Source organism: Meles meles, chromosome 15, assembly GCF_922984935.1.
Source record: "Meles meles chromosome 15, mMelMel3.1 paternal haplotype, whole genome shotgun sequence".
Classification (NCBI taxonomy): domain Eukaryota; kingdom Metazoa; phylum Chordata; class Mammalia; order Carnivora; family Mustelidae; genus Meles; species Meles meles.
In genome coordinates, this window is record NC_060080.1 from 55,357,240 (window position 1) to 55,378,859 (window position 21,620).

Below are 21,620 nucleotides of genomic sequence, written 5' to 3' on the forward strand. Positions count from 1 at the left end.
TACTTATATTTTGCCCATTTTTTCCATTTTTCAATAAATTCATTTTTGCTATACTTTACAAAGGTACCTTCTTTTTTTAAGCTTTTATTTATTTATTTGATAGAAGGAGACAATGAGAGAGGGAATTCAAGCGGGGGGAGTGGGAGAGGGAGAAGCAGGTTTCCCGCTGATCAGTGAGCCTGATGAGGGGCTCCATCCTGGAATCACCCAGGCGACCCCAAAGGAATCTTTCAGTGATGAATTAAAGAACTTGTTGTTTCACCACAGATAATTTGGGAGTCCGCCCTAGACTGTTAATTTTGAGGCAGACATTTGCGGGTGTAGTTAAGAACCAAGGTCCTGGAACGAGTTTAGGTAAAAATAAAAAACTGAACAAAGCATTAATAACTAACCTTTTTTTTTTTTCTGGTTAAGTATGCTCAACTTGTATTATAATGGGTGTCCCAAGAATACAAATCTAGCAAAAGGCACCCCCTTCTTGGCCCAAGTCCTTCCAGAGTTTGGAGCGAACGCCTGGGAAAGTGGAGGGCCAGAGAAAAGCAGACGGGGCTGGGCGAGCCGCGTGAGGTTATCAGAGAGCGACGCCGGAGCTGCGCACAGAGCCGGCGCCTTTTTGACGTCACCACCGCCCGACTGCTTTTCCGGGAGACCGAGTAGAAGGCCAGTGAGGTATTATTCAAAGCTGTTTCTGCAAAAGTTCGCTTCTTCTGGGAGTCCCCCTTTTCATCCCCGGGGTGACAGGGATGAGCGGGTCGGGCTGCGTAGCCATCGCGAATGAGTTCCCTGTCACCCGAGCTTTGGGGGTTGCGTTGTTGCAGGACCCTCCACTTCGGCTTGTTCTGCCGCTGCTTGCCGCCTTTGGCTAACCATGGCCCCTCACCAATCTCTCTCGGTCTGGCCTTTAGTTTTTCCTCCTCAGCTCTTCCTTTTAAATGTTGGGAGGTGAAGGAGAAATAAAATGACTTAACAATTTTCTGCTGCCGTCAAATCTTGTTTAGGGACGGAGGGCAAAGTGTACGGTGTAGGGAAGTAACTTTACTATGTTATCACGGTTTATCATTCACAGACGGCCTACTGCAATATTAGCCCACCTGAGATGGTAGGCTAATTTCGATTTAAAGTCGAAATCTGTGGTCGATAATCTCTGCAAAGTCTTTCTTTATGCCTCAGGAAGGCTAGGTGCGATTCAAATTTCTGTTTAAATTATCTTTAATATCCTTCTGTGTGTTGACTGCAATTCAGTTTTGGCTTGATAAAGATGTATATGCCCCTCTTATTAATCTCTGTGGACTGTCTGATAATATACTAAATGGAGAATTAACTGTATTTTGACGTTGGATCTGAAAATGATGGATCCGAAAATAAAGACAATTCCTATTGAAATTCAGAGAACCGTTTGTGATTTGTGGACATGCTAGAACTCTTTGTTTTATTGAAAGATAAAATAATGACCTCGTGAACAGTGGTTTTCCAAAATGTTACAGGGTGTTATAGCTGCTTTCAAATAGTTAATGTTGTCTGTATCACAGGTCAGAGGTGATAGTTTTTCATAAAACTGCTTTTACTTTTCAAGTGGTTCTTTATATGTGTTATCTCAGCTACTGATTCCAGTTGACCCTTGAAGTATGGTTTTGAATAGTCCACATTGGATTAGGGTATTTGGTCATTTTCACTTTAGTAAATTAATAACTATTACTGTAAGCTAATGTATTGAGCAGTAACTGAGCCAAGCATTGTTCTAATAGCTTTACCAATGTTACTCAGTTAACTTTCACAATAGTCCTATATATGGTTATTATTTTAGAGATAAGAATATTGTAATAAGCAAATTCCATGGTTTCCAAGATAATTTTCTGCTTCATATCTGTAATTTTGAAAATACTTTGAGTTAAACATTAGCATTAAATAATAGAAGTAAATTCATTATAATCTGATGTAATTATTCATCTCAAATCTGAGCAATCTTTTGTAATTTGTATCTTTATTATCAGACTTTGGGATAAATTTGTTTCTTAGAGGTTAACACCTTTAAAAGGAAAAAGTATCTTTTCTCAGGGATTTTACTGTAAGTTTGAAGGAGAATTATAGGTGGCATCAATGTGGACTGTTTGCCAAAGGAGCAAAAATAATTGATAGATTGTTGTATGTGTGTTTCAGCATTATTTTCTAAGATAAATGCAGGGCAAAAAAGGTCGTTACGGTAATAGAATTCTGGTGCAACATCTGCAGATGTCTCAAAAAATTTATAAGATTGGGTTTTTTCATAATTGTATGTAACTCTACTTAGCATAGGAATGGAAATAGCGCTAGTATGTACCTTATGGTATAGTTTTCTTTTAGATCCAAGTTACTAATATCCTTAAATACAAACTCTAATCTGATATTAAGAATCTCAGAATGTGTCCAGAGTTTACTTTCATTGGTTTTGAAGGGGTAACAGTTACTAAGTACCTAATATGTGGCAAGACATTGTGCTAGTCATGTGCAGATGCAAATGTCATGCAACATAAATCCCGCTTTGAAGGAATAGCATAAGGGATAAATAACCAGTGGAATGTTCTGGGCAGAGGAGTGTCATGATCTGATTGAGGTTTTTAACAAGATCACTCTGGCAGATATGTTAACAGATTATTATGGAGTGTGGTAGGCAAAAACCAGGAGACTAATTAGGAAGGTGTTGTAATAATTCACGTGAGATATAGTGGCTTCATAGGGTGAAAAGAAGTGAATATGGTGAGAGTTCAATTTTGGATGTATTTTGTAGGTAAAGCTAACAGATTTGTTTATGGATTGACTGTGGATTATAAGAGTGAACTAATTGTCAGGGACTTGAGCAAGTTGAATGGTGGAATTGCCATTAACTAAGAAGTGAAAAACTAAGGGAGAAGCAGGTGTGTGGGGGGAAGATTAGGAGTTCAGTTATGACATGTTAGGTTTGGGATGTCTGTTAGTCATCCAAGTGGAGATGTTGAGTCTACCAAGTTTTGGAGTTCAGTGGGGCAGAGTTCATTGCTGGAAAAGAACATTTGGGAGTTGTCAGTGAACAGATGGTACTTAAAATTGTGAGACTGGAGATAATCACCAAAGGAGTGAATGTAAACAGAAAAGTAGTATAAGATCTGAGTCCTTAGACATTTGAACCTTCATAGGTTTGGGGAAATGAAAAACCAGTAGAGGAGACAGAATAAATAGCTAGTGAGGGACAGGGACTAGTGTTGTGGAATTCAGGGCTGAGTAGTGTGTTCATTTTTGTCAAATATAATGAGTGAATGGATCAAGTAAAACAAGATTTGACACCTTTGGATTTATCAAGATACGTGAGAAGTAGTATGATTGATGATTATATAATAACCAAGTCTGTGGAGAACCTTGGGAACAAAAAAGAAGAGATACTTTTGTTTGGATGCTATGGGAGCCTTTATGGAGGAGGGACATTTGGTGCTGGTTTAAAGAATTAATGTTTCACTAGACCCAGAATATAGGGGATAGGGTGTGAAGATGGGGTATTCCAAGCAGAGGAAAAGGGCTTTCTTCTTTCCTTTCAAGACCATACCTCCCAGTCAGTTGTTTTAAGGCTGCTTTTGCAAGTCCTCTCCTAGCCATTTCCTCATTCTTTTTTTTTTTTTTTAATATTTTATTTATTTATTTGCCAGAGAGAGATCACAAGTAGATAGAGAGGCAGGCAGAGAGAGAGAGAGAGAGGGAAGCAGGCTCCCTGCTGAGCAGAGAGCCCGATGCGGGACTCGATCCCAGGACCCTGAGATCATGACCTGAGCCGAAGGCAGCAGCTTAACCCACTGAGCCACCCAGGCGCCCCCATTTCCTCATTCTTGATCATTATTCTTGCTCTAGGTCTGAAGAAATTCACAAAAGACACAAATTAATGCTAGTTATCCTCAACCAGGTACTTGCTCTGTTCCCTGACAATTCTTTTCTTTATCCCTACTTCTCCTAGCACACACTCTACAATGCCATGTAAATGAATAACACTTCCTGAGCATTTGCTACATGCCAGGCAGTAAGGATTTATTTATTTAATAGATACTTATTTAGCAACTATGACTGCTGCCATGGTACTTGGAATGTAATAATGAGCAAAGACTTGCCTGTACCAGGCTTAGAGTCTAGTGTGGATGATGGGCATTCATCAAATGATCACAGAAGTATAAAATTACAACAATGACAGGGAGAAACCGGGGCGCTGTGAGACTAATGGATGTGACTTGATCTGAGTGATGAAGGAGCTGGGGTAAGCAGGCAAAAAATGGTGGTGACTGGAGTCCTCACAATTCTAGGAGTTCTAAGGAGAGAACAAGGCCTGAGAGGCTTTTGTATGTGAGAATGGGGAGAAAAATGGCCTCATGGTGGTTAGAAAATTTATGTGTAGAGAAGCGAATTTATTCATATAGTTCTTTAATAGAGCTAAAGGATACAGGTTTAATTTTAGCTGCTAAGTTGGAGGAAATGACATCGGGCATATTTGGGAATACATTTCAAAATTTCAGATAATTGAAAAATTTACATACGATGTGTAAAATATATATATTATAATATGTTATATTTATTATTGTTTTAAAATATTCCTTCTGAGAGTGTAATGTAAAATGTGCTCCCTTACCTCCCTGTTTATTGGTAGCTATAGTTAGCAGCTTCTTTTGTATCCTTTAAGAAATTTACATGCAGGGGTGCCTGGGTGGCTCAGTCCTTAAACATCTGCTTTTGGTTCAGGTCATGATCCCAGGTTTCTGGGATCAAGCCCTCAGTCAGTTGCCCTACTCTGCAGGAAGCCTGCTTCTCTCTCTCCCACTCCCCCTTCTTGTGTTCTCTCTCACTGTGTCTCTCTCTGTCAAATAAATAAAATCTTTTTTTTTTAAAGAAATTTGCACGCATATACAAGTATGCCTCCACATTCATACATCTTTTTGCTTAAAAACAAGTGGGTTGTATTATAATCTTGTTCGGTTTTTGTTCTACTTAAGACTTTTTCACTGCCTCAAAGTATTTTATTGAATGATTATGTAATAATTTATTTAACCAGTTCTTGTTAATGGGCATGTAGATGGTTCTCTGCTTTAAAGTTTCACTATTTTGGGATGCCTGGGTGCCTGGGTGGCTCAGTGGGTTAAAGCCTCTGCTTTCGGCTCAGGTCATGATCCTGGGATCGAGCCCCTCATCAGGCTCTCTGCTCACCAGGGAGCCTGCGTCCTTCTCTCTCTCTGCCTGCCTCTCTGCCTACTTGTGATCGATCTCTCTGTGTCAAATAGATAAATAAAAATCTTTAAATAAAAAAAAAAATAAAGTTTCACTGTTTTAAAGAGGGTTATATAGTAGATGTCCTTGAACATTATCTTGTATGGAAATATGCTCTTTGGGAAGTAAAATTGCTCAAAGAATTTCAACATACATAATTTTGAAGCTAAGTGCCAAATTCCCATCAACCTCCCCCAGTACTCACTTTACACTCTGCTTCATAGTGCATGAGAGACTGTTGCTGCTCACCTTTGCCCATATTATGTACTATACCTCTTTTTAATTTTTGCTTGTTTGGCAGATGAAAAGTGGCATCTTGTTTTAGCGATTTATGTTTCTTTGATTATAAGATTGAGTAGCTTTATGTTTATTGGTCATCTGGATTACCTTTATATATGAGAGCTTTTGATTTTCTTTGTTCATTTTTCTTTTGAGTTGTAGGTTTTTGTTGTTGTTAAGTTGATTTGTAGAGGTTCCTTTTTATCTGTCTTGTGTTGCAAACATTTTCTCTAGTTTTACATATGACTTTGACTTGTATTGGTATGTTTATTTATTCATTTTTGCATGAGCAATTTAGGAGGGCCAGATAAAGTGTAGGGCATCAGGATTTTTATAGAAGGAAATTTATGACATTATTGAAATAATTAGATATTCTGGAATGTCAGCTTTTGTTGGAAATGTTAGTAATATAAACCTCATTTGAGGCCACAGGGTCTTTTTTTTTTTTTTTAAAGATTTTTATTTATTTGACAGACAGAGATCACAAGCAGGCAGAGAGGCAGGCAGAGAGAGTGGGGGAAACAGGCTCCCTGCTGAGCAGAGAGGGCTCAATCCCAGGACCCTGGGATCATGACCTGAGCCGAAGGCAGAGGCTTAACTCACTGAGCCACCCAGGCGCCCCTCTGTTTTGTTTTTATAAGCTTTGTTCAACAACTATCACACATCTGGTGAGCACACCCAGTAACCTAGCTTCCCTTTCCTCCCAATTATATTTGGAATCGAAATGGCAGATAATAGAGCTGCTTAAGTATTCTAGACTATTTAGGTGTTCCTCAGTTTATGAACTGTTATATTCTAAATATTAGGTTTGTGAGTTAGGTATCTAATTTCACTATATAAGTAATGTGCATAGGTTTTTTTTTTGAAAGATTCATTTATTTTGAGAGAGAGAGAGAGAGCATATGAGTGCACAAATTGGGGGAAAGGCAGAGGGAGAGTACCTTTCAAGCAGACTTCCTGCTGAGTGAGGAGTCGGACTAGGGGCTCTATCCCACAACCCATGACATCATGATCTAAGCTGAAACCAAGAGTCAGACACTCAACTGACTGAGCCAACCAGGTGCCCCGTACATACATATATAATATATATATACATATATATATATATATATATACACACATATATATATATACATATATATATATTTTTTTTAAAGATTTTCTTTATTTACTTGAGAGAGAGAGAGAGAGAGAGAGCGCACACAAGCAGGGTGGGGGTGGAGAGGGAGAAACAGACTCCCTGCTGAGTAGAGAGCACAATGTGGGGCTAGATCCCAGGATCATGGGATCTTGACCTGAGCTGAAGGCAGACACTTAACTGACTGAGTCACCCCCCCACTCCCACATAGGTTCTTACCTCTATTCTCAAAGTATAAGTAACTCAGGAAGCCTAGCTTTTTTAAAATTGTAAAGTCGATATGTCCTGTAATTTTGCCCCTATGTACTTCAGTATGCATCCTAAAATGATAACATTATATATAACTATGATGCCATTTTCATAGCTGAATTTTAATTTCATAGCAAAATTATCAGTAATGTCTTAGTGTCATCTAACGTCTGATCCATATGCAGATTTTTTTGTCTCAAAATATTTTTTTAACACTTGATTTGAATCAAGATCCAAACAAAGTCTACATATTCCATTTGGTTGTTAGCTCTCCCAGATCTCCTTGATCTCATCTTCCTCTACTTTTTCTTTTCTTAGTTTTTCTTCATTACACCTTATTACAGAAACCAGGTCAATTGTCCAGTAGAGTATTTCTCATTTTAGATTCGTCTGTTTGCTTGCTTGTAGTAACTTGTTTCTCTATCCTTTGTATTTCCTGTAAAATGGAAGTTAGCTTTAAAGGCTCATTTAGATTCAGATTCAACTTTTTGGGGGAAGTTGGAAATGTTACAGAGATGGTGCTGTGTATATCACGTTGCTTCACGTCGGGAGATCATAATGTTTGTGTCCTACATTCAGTGATGTGAAGATTGATCCCTGGGCTTAAGTAGTAACTGTCTCACTCCTGTTTTGTAAACTTTCCCATCACCCCTTTATCTGTCAGTGATTGTTGTATGAATCTGTAAATTCATTTGGGGTTGCAAAATGGCGATTTTTTTTTTTCAATTTGTCATTCCTTCACATTCGTTAGATGGAATTTGAAGTCTAGTTTTATTACTTGGGAACCTGACAATTAGGAATACCAAGGTTATTGCGGGGGAAATTCTGTCAGAACAGCAACTTGTAATGCCAGTAATGTACTTTTCTTGCTGTAGTTCTGGAGGCTTAACGGAGTGTGATGGTTTTTTTTTGATGTGACAGCTGCTGCAGCCCCAGATATTCAGTCCAAAACCAATCTAGGTGTTGCTGTAAAAGTATTTGTAGACGTGATTAAAATCTACCAATTAGCTGACTGTAGGTTCCAGAGAATATTCTAGATAATCTGATAGGTTTTATTCAATCAGTTGAAAGGCTTTAGAAGCAGAGTTGAAGCTTCTGTGACAAAAAAGAAATTCCACATGTGGAAGCTTGTAGCCAAGACTTCTAGTATGCTCTTCCTTGATGGCCTGCCCTGTAGATTTTGGAATTACTTAGCCAGCCCCCACAGTTGCTTAAACCAGATTCTTGGAATAAATCTCTTTGTATATCTCCTGTTGGTTCTTGCAGTAAATGTCTTCAAATCTCCTATTGGTTCAGCTGCTCTGGGTGAGCCCTGTCTGGTACTAGGAGCAACTCCCCTGATGCCATTTTGTCACAAAATGGGGTGGGGACTTGTGGTAAGGGTCAGAGAACCTACATTGTTTAGAGTGACCATATGATTTATTGCTCAAACTGGGACTTCTGAAAGAGAAATGAGCTGAGTGGATGGCCAATGGAAACAACAGACACAAGCTGGGATTGTCTTGGTTAGATTGAGACATAGTCATTCTATGTATTGGCCACTGGTGATAGATTATCAGGGTGGCACAGCCCCCTCAAAGAGCTTGTAGTCAAAGGGAAGTTAAGTACATAAACAGACAATACCAGATAGTGTTTTAAGTGATATGACAGATTGTAGTTGTGTTTTTCAGAGAGAATGGTAAGGTGGTACTCAGAGAAGTCTTCATCGGCTGAAGCAAAACCTGATCTTATGTCCAAAGTTTGAACAAAGCTAAGTGGGAAGAATGGTTAATGTACAGAGAGCCATCTAGGTGAAAAGTTAGAGTGAATGGGTGTGGCACATCTGGAAAACTGCCATTGTGGCTATAGCTCTAGGATTAGAAGAGGGGGGACAATGAAAGATGAGGCTAGACAAGCAAGGGCCATGTCATGTTAGGGCCGGTATCCATACTGAGGGATTGGGGAGCTACTGCACGATTTTAATCAGAGGTGTACCATGACTAGAGTATTTTGATAGAAAAATCATATCTTGTCACCTACCAAAATTGAAAGTGGAAAAAGTTGACAGTAGGGAGACTACTCAAAGACTCTGGAAATGATCTAGTCAGTGAGAGTGGAGGAAAGCTTGTGGTGTAAGGACATTGAGGCCAAATTGATGGGACTGATTGGATCTGGGGTCTGAGGAAGGGGTGAGGGGTCACTCTCAGGTTCCTGGCTAGATTGACCTTCCTGAAATAAGAGGATCATCGGCAGGAGGTAGGGGAATGCCTTCTGTTCTTGTGTGATGTTGTGCATCCCTCCTTTTCTGTCTGTATTCTGATTTTCCTTACCAGTGAGAGGAGGGATGGAGTGGCAATAACATCCTGTAGGGATTACTGGGGAGAGTTCCCTCCATCTGTGCTTTAGTCTTAGCCAGACCTTAGGATGGAAAGAGGCGAATTTTCTCCTGCACTTTCCTGTCTCCACCTCTGCTGCTGGTACTCTAGAAGGAACAGGTCAAAGGGCAAGAAATGCCTTTGGAGAGGGTAAGGAGCAGAGGAGGTTGAGTTATTTTCTTCTTCCCCTTCTTTGGACATTTTACCATGTACAACTTTGGGCAAGTTATTCACCCTCAAGTGAAGGAGTTAATGTGTGTAGAGTACTTAAAACAGTGCCTAGCTCATAGGCAGTGATTTTCAAATGTTTGCTGTTGCTGCTAATACCATACATTTCATGGCTTCATTCTGGGATCTGAGTACCAAAGGGAGCAGCGGGAAGTTTCTGCAGCTCCTTGTAGCTTCTCCTGTGGAAGGAAAAAATACTTAGGAACTGTCTATATAAAGTGTTAGAAGAAATCATATGAATTGGAGGCAATTTCTGATAATAGAAGAACCATTGTTTTATAGTCTGCCTTGCCTTTATTTTTTTAGTTAGGAAAAAGGCAAGTGCTTCAATTCTTATTTAGTGAAGGTAATTATGCTTACTGCTTTGCTTTCAGTGTTTACCCTAACCCATTTTAACAATAAATAACTGCTTGTTTATTGGGGCTTAGGGACCAGGAATAGTTGCAGGAAAAATCCCCATCATGATTCTGGGGAGGAAAAATATTCTCAAATATAAAAATTGGTTGAAAAAAAATACACTGTTTAAATAAAGGCCTTACTGTGTTTTTAATATTCGCAGTATTTGTTAAAAGCCAAAATACATTGTTAAAATATGTCTTTATTTGAATTTAATGATTTGTTTTTTATTACAATTTTAGTACATGTTTTTTGAAATAAAAAAATTTAAGGGTGCCTGGGAGGCTCTGTCAGTTAAGCCTTTCACTCTTGATTTTGGCTGAGGTCATGATCTCAGGGTTGTGAGATCGAGCCCCTTTGGCTTGAGCCACTTTGGCTTGAAGCTGGGCATGGAGCCTGCTGAAGATTCTCTCATTCTGCCACAACCGCCCCCCCACCCCAAACTAGCATACACACGCTGGCTCTCAAAAAAAAAAAAAAAAAATCATGAAGAATGAAGAGTTTAAAAAATGAGTCTACTTTGATCCTATTCCCTAATCTCGCCTCTTCTCAGAAAGAATGTCTCTTTTTTGTATATATCTTTCCAGACCTTTTTCTATATATCTTCATACATACAGGTCTTTAAAAACAAATGGCATATGTTAGATACATATTGTTTTATATACAATGTTCTATGAATTTTTTCACCATTTCTCATTGTGTGTTACTAAATAAAGATTTACTTACTTGTTTTTAATACTCTTGGATGGATGTGCTGTAATTCATTTAACTGTTTCCCTATTGATGAATATTTAGCTTAGTCTTTCCAATATTTTGTTAGAGGTTTTTCATTAAACAAATGTTTATTGACTGTCAGGTAGTGCTAGTGAACAAAAAACAAAAATTTCTGCTCTCATGTGGTTATGAGGTAGCCATACAGTATATGAGTAAAATAAATATGTCATGCTACTGAGCACTGTGAGGTAGAGGAGATAGGAGTACGGGAAGTTTGGGGGGGGGTTGCATTTTAACAAAGGGTGGTCAGGAAAGGATTACCTATAGGTGACATTTGAGTAGAGATCTGGTGAAGGTGAAGTAGTGAGCTCTGAAGCTCTTGGTGTAGGAGAAGTATTCTAGGAAGGGAAGAAGTACAAAGGTCCTGAGGTAGGGGCATGCCCCATGTGAAGGGGAAGAGCAATGAGGCCTTTACGGCCGGAGTGGAATGAGCAAGAAGAGGTGGAGTGGGAGGAGATGAGGTCACAGAGGAGGCAGCAGAGGGAAGGCTTTTTGCAGGGAGTCTGATGCTGGGCTCCATTCCCAGGACCCTGGGATTAGGACCTGAGCCAAAGGCAAACACTTAACTGACTGAGCCACCAAGGTGTCTGAGTCCGGGCTTTTTGAACCATTATAAGAGTTTTGTCTTATATTGAACAAAGTGTGGTAAGCCTTTGGAAATTTCCAAGCAGGGTCATGACACAATCTGACTTAGATTTGGAGTGATCACTCTGCTTTCTTGATAGTAAACTGTCAGAATGGAAACAAGGAGGCCATTTAGGAGGCCTGTGTAACAATCTGGGCAACAACAGTGAATGCTTGGGCTGACTTGGACCAGGATGGTGGCAATAGAGGTGGTCTGGGACATGGTTGGATTCTAAATATGTCTTAAATATGGGGTGAGAGGGAAGAGTCAAGGACCATTCTGTACTTTTATGTCTGAACAGATGGAAAGGTGGAGTTGGAAAGACTCTAGCAGGCAAGATTTTGGTTTGGACACATTACATTTGAGAATCTATTAACACGCAACTAGAGTTATTGAGTAAGCAGTTGGAAATGTGATTTGGAGTTCAGTGGGGAGGTCAGAGTTGGAGGTAAAGACTTGGGAGTCATCAGTATATTAATGCAATTTAAAGTCCTGAGCTCACCTGGGGAGTAAATTAGAAGGGAAAAAAGAATCAAGGACAGCCTGTGGGCATATCAAGGATAAGAGACTGAGGATATGAATGGGATGCAGCAAAGGAGACCAAGAAAGGAGCCATGAGGTAGGAAGGAAACCAGGAAAATGAGATGCCCTGGAAACTAAAGGAAGTGAGTGAACAATGTCAAGTCATGAGAACTGAGAATTGACCATAGAGTTTGAGTTGCCTATGTGGGTGACCCTGACAAGAGCAATTTTGAGTGAGAAGGAAGGGACCTGATTGTAGCAGATTCAAGAAAGAATGGAAGGAGAGGAATTGGGACTTAGAATAAGCACTTCTTTCCAAGGTTGGAAAATGGTTTTTTTGCTGGAGGGATATGAAGTCAAGATGTTTCTTTTGTTGTCAAAAATGGAGAAATAAAATGTGGTAATGATATGTTTAATGACAGAGCAGAGGGAAATACTGATGCAAGAGAAAGTGGGAGCGACTGAGAGAAGAGTTAAAGGTGTCCATTTTAATACATTTGTATGTATGTATACAAGGGTTTCTGTAAGCTACATTCTTAAGACTTCATGAGTCAAAGGGTATGTACATTAAAAAAATCTATACCAATTTATATTCATTCGTTGTATACCCTTGGCAACATTGAACTTTGCTAATCTTTAACATTATTGCCATTCTGATGGGAGATATCTGTATTATTTTAATTTGTAGGAGTTCTTTATATAATCTAACTAATTCTTGATTATATTTTGGCAAATATTTTCTCCCAGGCCGTTTCTTGCCTTTTAACTTTGCATATGGTATACTTTTACCATATTGTAGTTTTTTTTTTTCCCCAGTTTTTATGTAGTTAAGTCTGTCACTCATTTCCTTTTATAGCATTTAGGTTTCATTTGGATCATGTAAATATTTTAATAATCTTTTAATATATTTATACATTTTAAATTCATCTGGAGTTTATTTTTCTGCATGTTATGAAATAAGTATCTCAGTTTTTCATCTTTTTTTGTGTTCTTAAACAGTTAAGTACTGTAAGAATTAACTGTTTCTTAAAGGTTTGAAAGAAATTACCTATATCTTCCAGACTCGGAGCCTTTTTGGAGGGTAGCTCTTTGACCTTAAGGTTTTTTTCTGTGGTTAATCTATTTGGTTTACATCCTTCTTCTTAGGTTAATTTTGATAATTGATTACCCACCCCCCAGCACCTTATTCTTTTCATCCAGATTTTCAAATTTATTGGCTTAAAATTCTTCATAAGGAAAATAAACTCTTAAGTCTTCTCTACATTTGCAGTATATCCTTTGTACTTATACCTTTATCTGGGCAGCAGCTGCTGGAGCCTTCCAAGATCTAGAGATTTCGGTTTGGTTGTTTTCAGCCCTCATGGCTCAGTTCTTAGTGCCCTTGTCTTGGAGTTATTCATACATTCACCTTCTCTTTTGTTTGTGGGGGATTGGAGTCCTTGACTCTCTTTCCTATCACTCTGATCCCATTTGCTCTTTAGCTTACAACAATTTATGCTGTTGAGGTCTGCTGATGTTTTCAACATTACTATGGACTTAGTTTTGGATTCTTCTGTCATTTGGAGAGATTTGGGGAGGGATGAGAGGCAAATACATATTTTTTGTTAGCCTTTGAAATAGGAATTCCTATTTCAAAATGTGGATAAATATTTACACACAATTCCTTCCTGTGTGGTTTTCTTTTATCATGTCCTTTGTTTAATTGCTGGTTGCACAGTAGTTTAGATAGTAACTTTACAGCCCAAGTAGTGATAGTCAGATGGACTTCACTTTTTTTTTTTAAATGAAACCAGATGTCTCAGCAGAATGTACTTGTTGAATAGAAATGTTGATACATTGTCACTGAATATTCCAACAGTACTTTTTAAAGTTAAGTGACATAGTCGTAACATTTAGAATTATAAGGGACTTTACATATCATTAAGCCAACTGCCTTATTTTATGGATGAAATATTTGAGGCCCAGAGACTTTTAGTGATTTATCTAAGGTGACAAATTCAGTGATCAAGCAAGACAGAAAGCCCAAGTCTCTTTACTTCAATTCTACTACGCTTTGCTATTTTACACATTCTTGGTTGTTCTACTTAGCTTTGTAATGAAAGAGGTATTTTCAGCTAATATGTATTTTTTAAACCTACAGATGGTATGTGTGGCTTGGAATTGCTTCTGAAAATTTAGTGTTAGATATCATATTAAATATGTTGGTGTGGATTTTGGTTTTTCTCACACAGCTATTATGTATTATGATATAAATGTGAATTTTTTTTTTTTAAAGATTTTACCCATTTATTTGACAGACAGAGATTACAAGTAGGCAGAGAGGCAGGCAGAGAGAGAGAGGAGGAAGCAGGCTCCCTGCAGAGCAGAGAGCCTGATGTGGGGCTCGATCCCAGGACTCTGGGATCATGACCTGAGCTGAAGGCAGAGGCTTTAACCCACTGAGCCACCAAGGTGCCCCATAAATGTGAATTTTAAAAGAATGGGCTATCAAGATATACTCTAGCCTAAATGAAAATCATATCGTTTATTTCTCCCAGGTTTCCTCTTTTCTGCTGGTAAATTTTATGTGATTTATGAACTCTCTGAATTTTTATTAATATTTTAAAGAGGCTTAAAGAACATATGTAAATGTAAATACAGGCTTAAAAATGATTTTAGTGATAAATGATCATAAGCTATTTCAGACCTAGGTTTTCTAATATTTTAGTTTAATATACCATGCTGCTAGATCAACACCTAAATTTAGAAGGACTAAAATTTTTCAAAGTTTTTCAAAGAAAGAGCTTATTATTTTTTCAGCAAGCATAAGGGATAGGATATACTCATCATACTTTCACAGCTTTGCTTAGTCTTTAATTTCAACAGGTTTTTTTTGAAAGTTTTTAAAGTGTGGGATTTTGATTACTGATAATCCATGTTTGGTCTTTTGTTCTTGAAAGGTATTGAGGCTCTGATATGTGTAGGATTAGTGGACTTGGATGGGTTCTCTTCTCTTCCTGCCACCCAAACAATTTGAGGAGGGAAAGTTTGAATGTAGTTGCTCTAAAATTATATTTTAAGAATATTTGTTTACTTATCTTCAGGTTTTAACTCTTTTAGTACTTTTTAAATACATGATATAACCTATTGATTTTGTTTTTGTAAACTAAAGAGCAATCTCTATCTCCCACGAACTCTAAGAATTTAATTTTTTTCCAGTTGGTCATAATGGCAGGTGAAGAAATTAATGAAGACTATCCAGTAGAAATTCATGAGTATTTATCAACATTTGAGAATTCCATTGGTGCTGTGGATGAGATGCTGAAGACCATGATGTCTGTTTCTAGAAATGAGTTGTTGCAGAAGGTATTTTAAAAATGTAATATCTAAAAACATAATTAATGAAACGGAGTGCTATGTTATGAAAATATATAGAGGATATAGATGAATGACATATGCTCCTTTCCCCCTTAATTTCAATTTTATAAGTGTTTTGGTATTTTTAGGGGGGAAAAAACAAAACAGAACTCCAACCTTAGGAAATACTTACTAACTATATTTTTATTTTGACTTGGTTTTGAGAAAAAGGAGCACTCACAACATTCTTTTTGACAGGCTCTATCTTTGACCTTTTAAATATTACAATGATGTTATCAGGGTTTCTGGAAACCCTATAGGACAAAAAGAGTAAATTGACTTTGACAGTCTAAAACAAATCTCATTATGTTTCTTCTGTCTTTGGTATTGCCTACGCATTTTAGTCTGCCTCTTATACATAAATGCATCATGTACAGTGTTTATATTGATAAATTACTTTTGACATACAAAACCCAGATCATAACTCCTGAAATTAAAATAATTGAAAAGAATTTTTCTTGGATTATACACATTCCTTGTCTAAAGTAAAGATGATACCCTGAAGTAAAAATCTGTGGGCAAAAATCACCATTTAACAAAACTTTTTCTTTTTGTAAATTATTTTCAAGATCATTTGGTTATTGGATTATAGGAAGTGAAAGAAATATCTCTTTGATACATTGCATTTGGTGAAAGTTTAAAATAATGTGATGGTGCTCAAAATTTGTATTTCTTTTTTCTTTCTCTCTCTCTCTTCTTTTTTTTAATAGTTGGACCCCCTTGAACAAGCGAAAGTGGATTTAGTTTCTGCTTACACATTAAATTCAATGTTTTGGGGTATGTATATTAATTTGGAGTTAATTAGCAAATTATTTATTTTTTTCAAAGGTGATTTATTTTTTAAATGCTTTCATTTTATATACAGTTATACTTTATGGCAATTTTAATAGTCAAATATTTATTTCTTTCAAGTCAGAATACCAGATATCCATGAGGCACATAAAAATTTAATATTACATAGAGGTTGAATAATTTAAGATTTAATTAATCATTTTTTGTGCCATTTTTGTTTGTGAGAAACTCAACTAGAGTTTCTTTAATTAATGCTCTTAACTAATATGCCATTTTATTCCATGAAATCTTTGTCTTGCAGTTTATTTGGCGACTCAGGGAGTTAATCCTAAGGAACATCCAGTAAAGCAGGAATTGGTAAGATTGCAGTGGATTTCTTTTTATTTGGCTATTTGTTGTGGTATTCCTGAAGTCAGACTCATAGTACCTTTATCATACTAATGATGGAGAACAAAATTATTTAAAGTCCAAATTATGAAAGTGAGCCAGATTTCCTCCTGACTTTTCCTTACCTTTGTTAGAGAAATAGTGTTCCATATATTATATAAATCTCTGGATGGGAAAATGTTAAAATTCAAGTAATTATTTATAACTTCCATATTATTTTTTCTATAAATTCTCGAAATCCTGTTCATCTCTACAACTGCCTTTTTTTTTTTTTTAAACTCTTACACAATTCTTAAAAGTATATTCTAGTTGATTTACTAGCAAAGACGGGAAAGTTTCTCCCCCACCTTTTCAATTCTTCCATTAATTCATTTTCTCAGCAGTAAAGAATCCAGTTCAGCAACAAAGCTAAAAGCTTTTTTGGCACCAGTTGTATGTGTACTGTCCAGTAATTCTGCATTAGTGACATATTTACAACCTGTAATAAATCTTCTAGGTTTGTCTTTGTATTCCATTTAGATGTATAAGTACAGTATATAAGGTCTAGTATCATGGAGTTTTTGCTGACTTCAAAAATTAAATCATTCAATATGAAAGAAAAAATTAGAAATCTAACTTATGGTTACCTTCTTGACTTGACTTTATGAATAAGAATATTAATAAATTTATTCTTTGTTTATAAGATATGAAGTAAATATGTGAAATACATTTGACACTATATTATTATTCTCAAGTCTTATGGTGGTTGATATGTATGTTATTTACAACTTAGAATACTTGATCATTTATTTATAAAAAAATGAATAAACGAGATATCTTGTCTTCATTCTATAAATATATGGACTAAGGCATTGTCCTTTAAAGTTCTTGGGGAAAAAACAAATTTATTTTTAAATATAGAAATTGTGAAAAATACTTAAAGCAAAAATGTATAACAATATGAGGCACAGGTCTTTATTTGACCAGTGATACTGACTTCAAAATCTTAAGAAGTATGCCCTATATCATCTGTTTTCAACTTTCTAGTATGGACTTTACATTTATAAGGTTTCTCATTTTTCCTTTAACACAAAGTTATTTGTAGTGTCTTAATACTTGATTCTGTCATTGGAAATGGATAAAATCATCATCTGTCTTTTTTCTCTGTCAGAACCCACTTTATGGAGAGTATATTCATATTCTGAATGATGCTTGGGACATAAAAAGCATACATAAACCCATTCCCCTTTTCTGACCTTGTGACAGACATCACTAATTGATCACGGAGTTAGTGTATGAGAGGAAACCTGTTTGTCATGTATATCATAAGTGGGGAAAGGCACTGAAAATAGTCATTCTTTTTTTGTTCAACAAATGATTGAGTGCCTGCTGGAAGCCAGGCATTATATCCAAGTGAGATGATTCCTCTGTGAATAAAGCTGTAGAATACCACTGCCCTTGGCTGTGCCAGACTATCTAGTGGAGGGAGATAAGCAATTAATGTAAACAAATAATATATATACATAGACAGTATGTTAGAAAGTTATATGTAAAATACACAGATATATAATATGTTAAAAAGTTGTATGTTATGGGAAAATAAATAGTATAAGACGAGGGGGATTGGAGTGCTTGAGTAGGATTGCCATTTTAAATGGCAGGACCTATTAACAAGATTAACATTTGAGGGGCGCCTGGGTGGCTCAGTGGGTTAAAGCCTCTGCCTTAGGCTCAGGTCAGGATCCCAGGGTCCTGGGATCGAACCCCACATCGGGCTCTCTGCTCAGCAGGGAGCCTGCTTCCTCCTCTCTCTCTGCCTGCGTCTCTGCCTACTTGTGATCTTTGTCAAATAAATAAAATCTTAAAAAAAAAAAAAAGATTAACATTTGAGACAACTGGAAGGGAGAGAGGGCCTGGCTGTGTGGATATTTGAGGAGGATCATTCCAGGCAAGCCTGGGGTGGGTGTATGTTGGGAGGACGTGGGCTTTTACTCTAAGGGAAGTAGAGAGCCATGAGAGGATTTTGAGCAGAGTTGTCAGCCTTTCACAGTTAAAAAATTCTAGGGGTTTTGAATTTTTCTGAGTATATTTCTGTAACTATTTTTATTACTTTAATGAAACTTGCTTTTTGTCAGTGATTAGTCATTTACTATGCTGTTTTCGGCTGACATCCCCTTTATTTCTCTAGTGAAAGTAGAGAATAGCCCTTTATTCTGATTAATGGTCTCAGAAGATTCGAAGTGGTGTGGCGACCTATTATGTTTCTCACCTTGTAAAGCCTGAGTAGAACTGTAATTCGATTAAAAGTATCATGTGCTTATTGATCAAAACTATAAAATTGAACAAAAAACCTTGTATTTTTTAATTTTATTTTATTATTTTATTTTTTTAAAAAGAGCTTATTTATTTATTTGACAGACAGAGATCACAAGTAGGCAGAGAGGCAGGCAGAGAGAGAGGAAAGGAAGCAGGCTCCCTGCCGAGCAGAGAGCCCGATGCGGGGCTCCATCCCAGGACCCTGAGATCATGACCTGAGCTGGAGGCAGAGGCTTTAACCCACTGAGCCACCCAGATGCCCCAAAAACCTTGTATTTTAATTTTGCTTATTTTAATTGTGAAACTAGAAGGTAAAATAAAAAAATAGTTAAGTAGTACTTCCTCTATTTTCTGTTTAGAAAAGTTTCAAGAGGGTTTAATTTGTGTGTTGCATACAAGTATATGTGAGCTCTATTTTAGATTATAGACTTCGGATACATAAGAGTTATGTGGATTTAGGTTAATGTTAAATTAAAACATGTATAATCACATGTAAACAATTCAAGGATGTCTTAGTCTAGTTCTTCCCCTTTTGAAACACTCCAAATACTTCTGAAATGACTTTTTAATGTTTATTCCCTGCAGACTATGAACTCCAGGAGAACATGGAGCATGTTTATCCTATTCACTTGCACTTACTAGCATAGCACCACTCAATAGGCAATAAATACATATCTGTTGAATTTAACTGAGGTATAGTATAATAAAGCTTAGCAGTGGTGAACAGCTTAGTAAATTTATTGCCTTTTTTTTTTTTATCTTTAAGGAAAGAATCAGAGTATACATGAACAGAGTCAAGGAAATAACAGACAAGAAAAAGGCTGCCAAGCTGGACAGAGGTGCAGCTTCAAGATTTGTGAAAAATGCCCTTTGGGAACCAAAACCTAAAAATGCATCCAAAGTTGCCAATAAAGGAAAAAGTAAAAATTAACCCTCTGGTTTTGATGTACATATATTGAAAAAGTACATCATTTTTTATTGTTTTCCACAAAATAGATGATTATGTGGCAATTCAAGGTTTAAATGTGTTTGTTATTGAATTCATATGTAAAATTTACATTTTAAATTTATAATGCTAAATATTCTTTTCCCTAGAAAGATTAAGTTAATCTTTATTGATTTTCCTATAGAACGCAATGAGGTTTTTAACACTGTGATATATTTTATATTTATAGTTTATCATCTCTCTTGAAAAGACTCTTATTTCCTTATGTAGGTCAATCTTTCAAGTACCATTTTATAAGCAACTTTGAAATTTAAGTTAAATGTTCTTTGTAAACATTTGTCTATTTTAAATGAATAATGACTTTATGAAGTATGCTATCTGAAGGCTGAAGTTATAAATACATCTGTTTTCCCTGTTAATATTAAGAAAGAATGAAATGATGTAAATGTCCGTTTTTTTTTCTATGTAGTTACTTCATCATGTTTTCATGATTCTGGGAATTATTGCTTTTTTTGGTATTTGAAGTGTGAAATTCAGACTTTGAGGTTATATTTTAATTCTTGGCAATTTGCCTCTATGTTCCATTTAAGGTAAAATATATTCTCATTAGCTTTAGATGGGAAATGAGTCTGTTTATTGATGGCTCAATTTTGGCATAATGGGTATACCTTACCAATAAAAGTTGTAAAGGTTGTATAGCTGACTGTTTATTTTTCTCTTGTATAAATTTGCCCTTGAAATTAGGGAGATAGGTTTTAGAAATAATTAAGAATAGAGAAACTCATGAGTTTTTGTTGCCTATGCATTGTGCCCATAGATCTCTTGGTCTCACTTTTTCAGATTTTTTGATTACATGTTTTCGAGGTGATACTGAGTACATACAAGTATTTTGGAACAACTTTCTATGTTTATATAATACCACAGTTAAGGAGAGGACAAGTCCAAAGGAGATTATGTTGTGTTTATATTCTGATTTATTTTTCCAGAGTATTTGTTACAGAGAATTCTACATACTAAAATTTTTTTTAATGTCTCAGTCCTTGAATTTTAATTATATGCTTTTAATGCTTTCAGTCTGTGAATCCACATCATTATGTAAAGGAATGCCAAGTACAGTAAAGTACTTTAATTTTTGAAAAAGAAGTTGTTAAAATTTTCTGCGTGATTAATTCTCCATAAGTAACCTTGAATAAATGGATTTCTTGATTTATGGTAGAAGATATTGGAAATGGTCTTAAAATGTAATGGGTTTTGTAAAGCATGTTGAACCCTTTCTATGGCACATGAAGAGGAAGTCATGATAGATGCAGAGAGTCTTCTGGCTCCGATGTCAGTTTTTGAAGTGGAAGTACATGTGTAGTTGCTTCCTTCCTTTTTTCATCCTCATCCTCTCAAATTTCTAGCTTTTTGAAAAAGTAACTTCTTCACGAGAGAAATAAATGTTGTTATGAGCAAGTGTAGTCTGCATGTGTTGTTTATTACGAGGAAACACAACTTGCATTTTCTGTATATTTCTAATTTCATAAAGAAAAAAATGAAAATGTCATTCAGTTGCAGAAAATCATTAGACAAGTTATTGGTTTGTGAAAATCCAACTCTAAATTCTGCTAAATTGGAGTTTCTTAGTAAATAATTTGTTCAGTGTTTTATTAGTGGGAAAAGTAGTAGAACTAAAATGTTAGTTGAGTGTATTGCCTTTTATAATGTAGAACTTGAAATACTCATTACCCGGCACATAATAAGGAACTAAATGGTAGTAGTGCAATGAGTGCTCATTTGTTGTTGTTTATTCATTTCACAAATATTAAATGACATACACATTGCCGAATATTGTGCAGGTTCCAAGGAAGACAGCTCCAGCCTTTATTCTATTTTTATAAAGCATTATGAAAAAAGGAATCTTTTTGTTCAATTCAGTTTTTCAGAGTTACTAGGAAATTTATGACAGATTGTGCTCATTAACCTTAGTCAGAACCATAAAGGGTGATG

General features: G+C 36.3%; 1 protein-coding gene across 1 annotated transcript; it reads left to right on the forward strand.

The window, feature by feature from the left end:
• Window positions 1-583: 583 nt before the first annotated feature.
• C1D (C1D nuclear receptor corepressor) lies at window positions 584-21,086 on the forward strand. The gene is made up of 5 exons (XM_045979977.1): window positions 584-669; window positions 15,014-15,160; window positions 15,922-15,988; window positions 16,305-16,360; window positions 19,452-21,086. The coding sequence occupies exons 2-5, from the start codon at window positions 15,023-15,025 to the stop codon at window positions 19,614-19,616; spliced, it is 426 nt and encodes a 141-aa protein (XP_045835933.1). The 5' UTR covers window positions 584-669; window positions 15,014-15,022; the 3' UTR covers window positions 19,617-21,086.
• The last annotated feature ends 534 nt before the right edge of the window (window positions 21,087-21,620 follow it).

Coding starts and splice junctions, on each gene's coding strand:
- C1D (XM_045979977.1), top strand. CDS start 15,023: ATGGCAGGTGAAGAAATTAATGAAGACTATCCAGTAGAAATTCATGAG. Junction 15,161..15,921: donor GAAATGAGTTGTTGCAGAAG/GTATTTTAAAAA, acceptor TTTTTTTAATAG/TTGGACCCCCTTGAACAAGC. Junction 15,989..16,304: donor ATTAAATTCAATGTTTTGGG/GTATGTATATTA, acceptor TTTGTCTTGCAG/TTTATTTGGCGACTCAGGGA.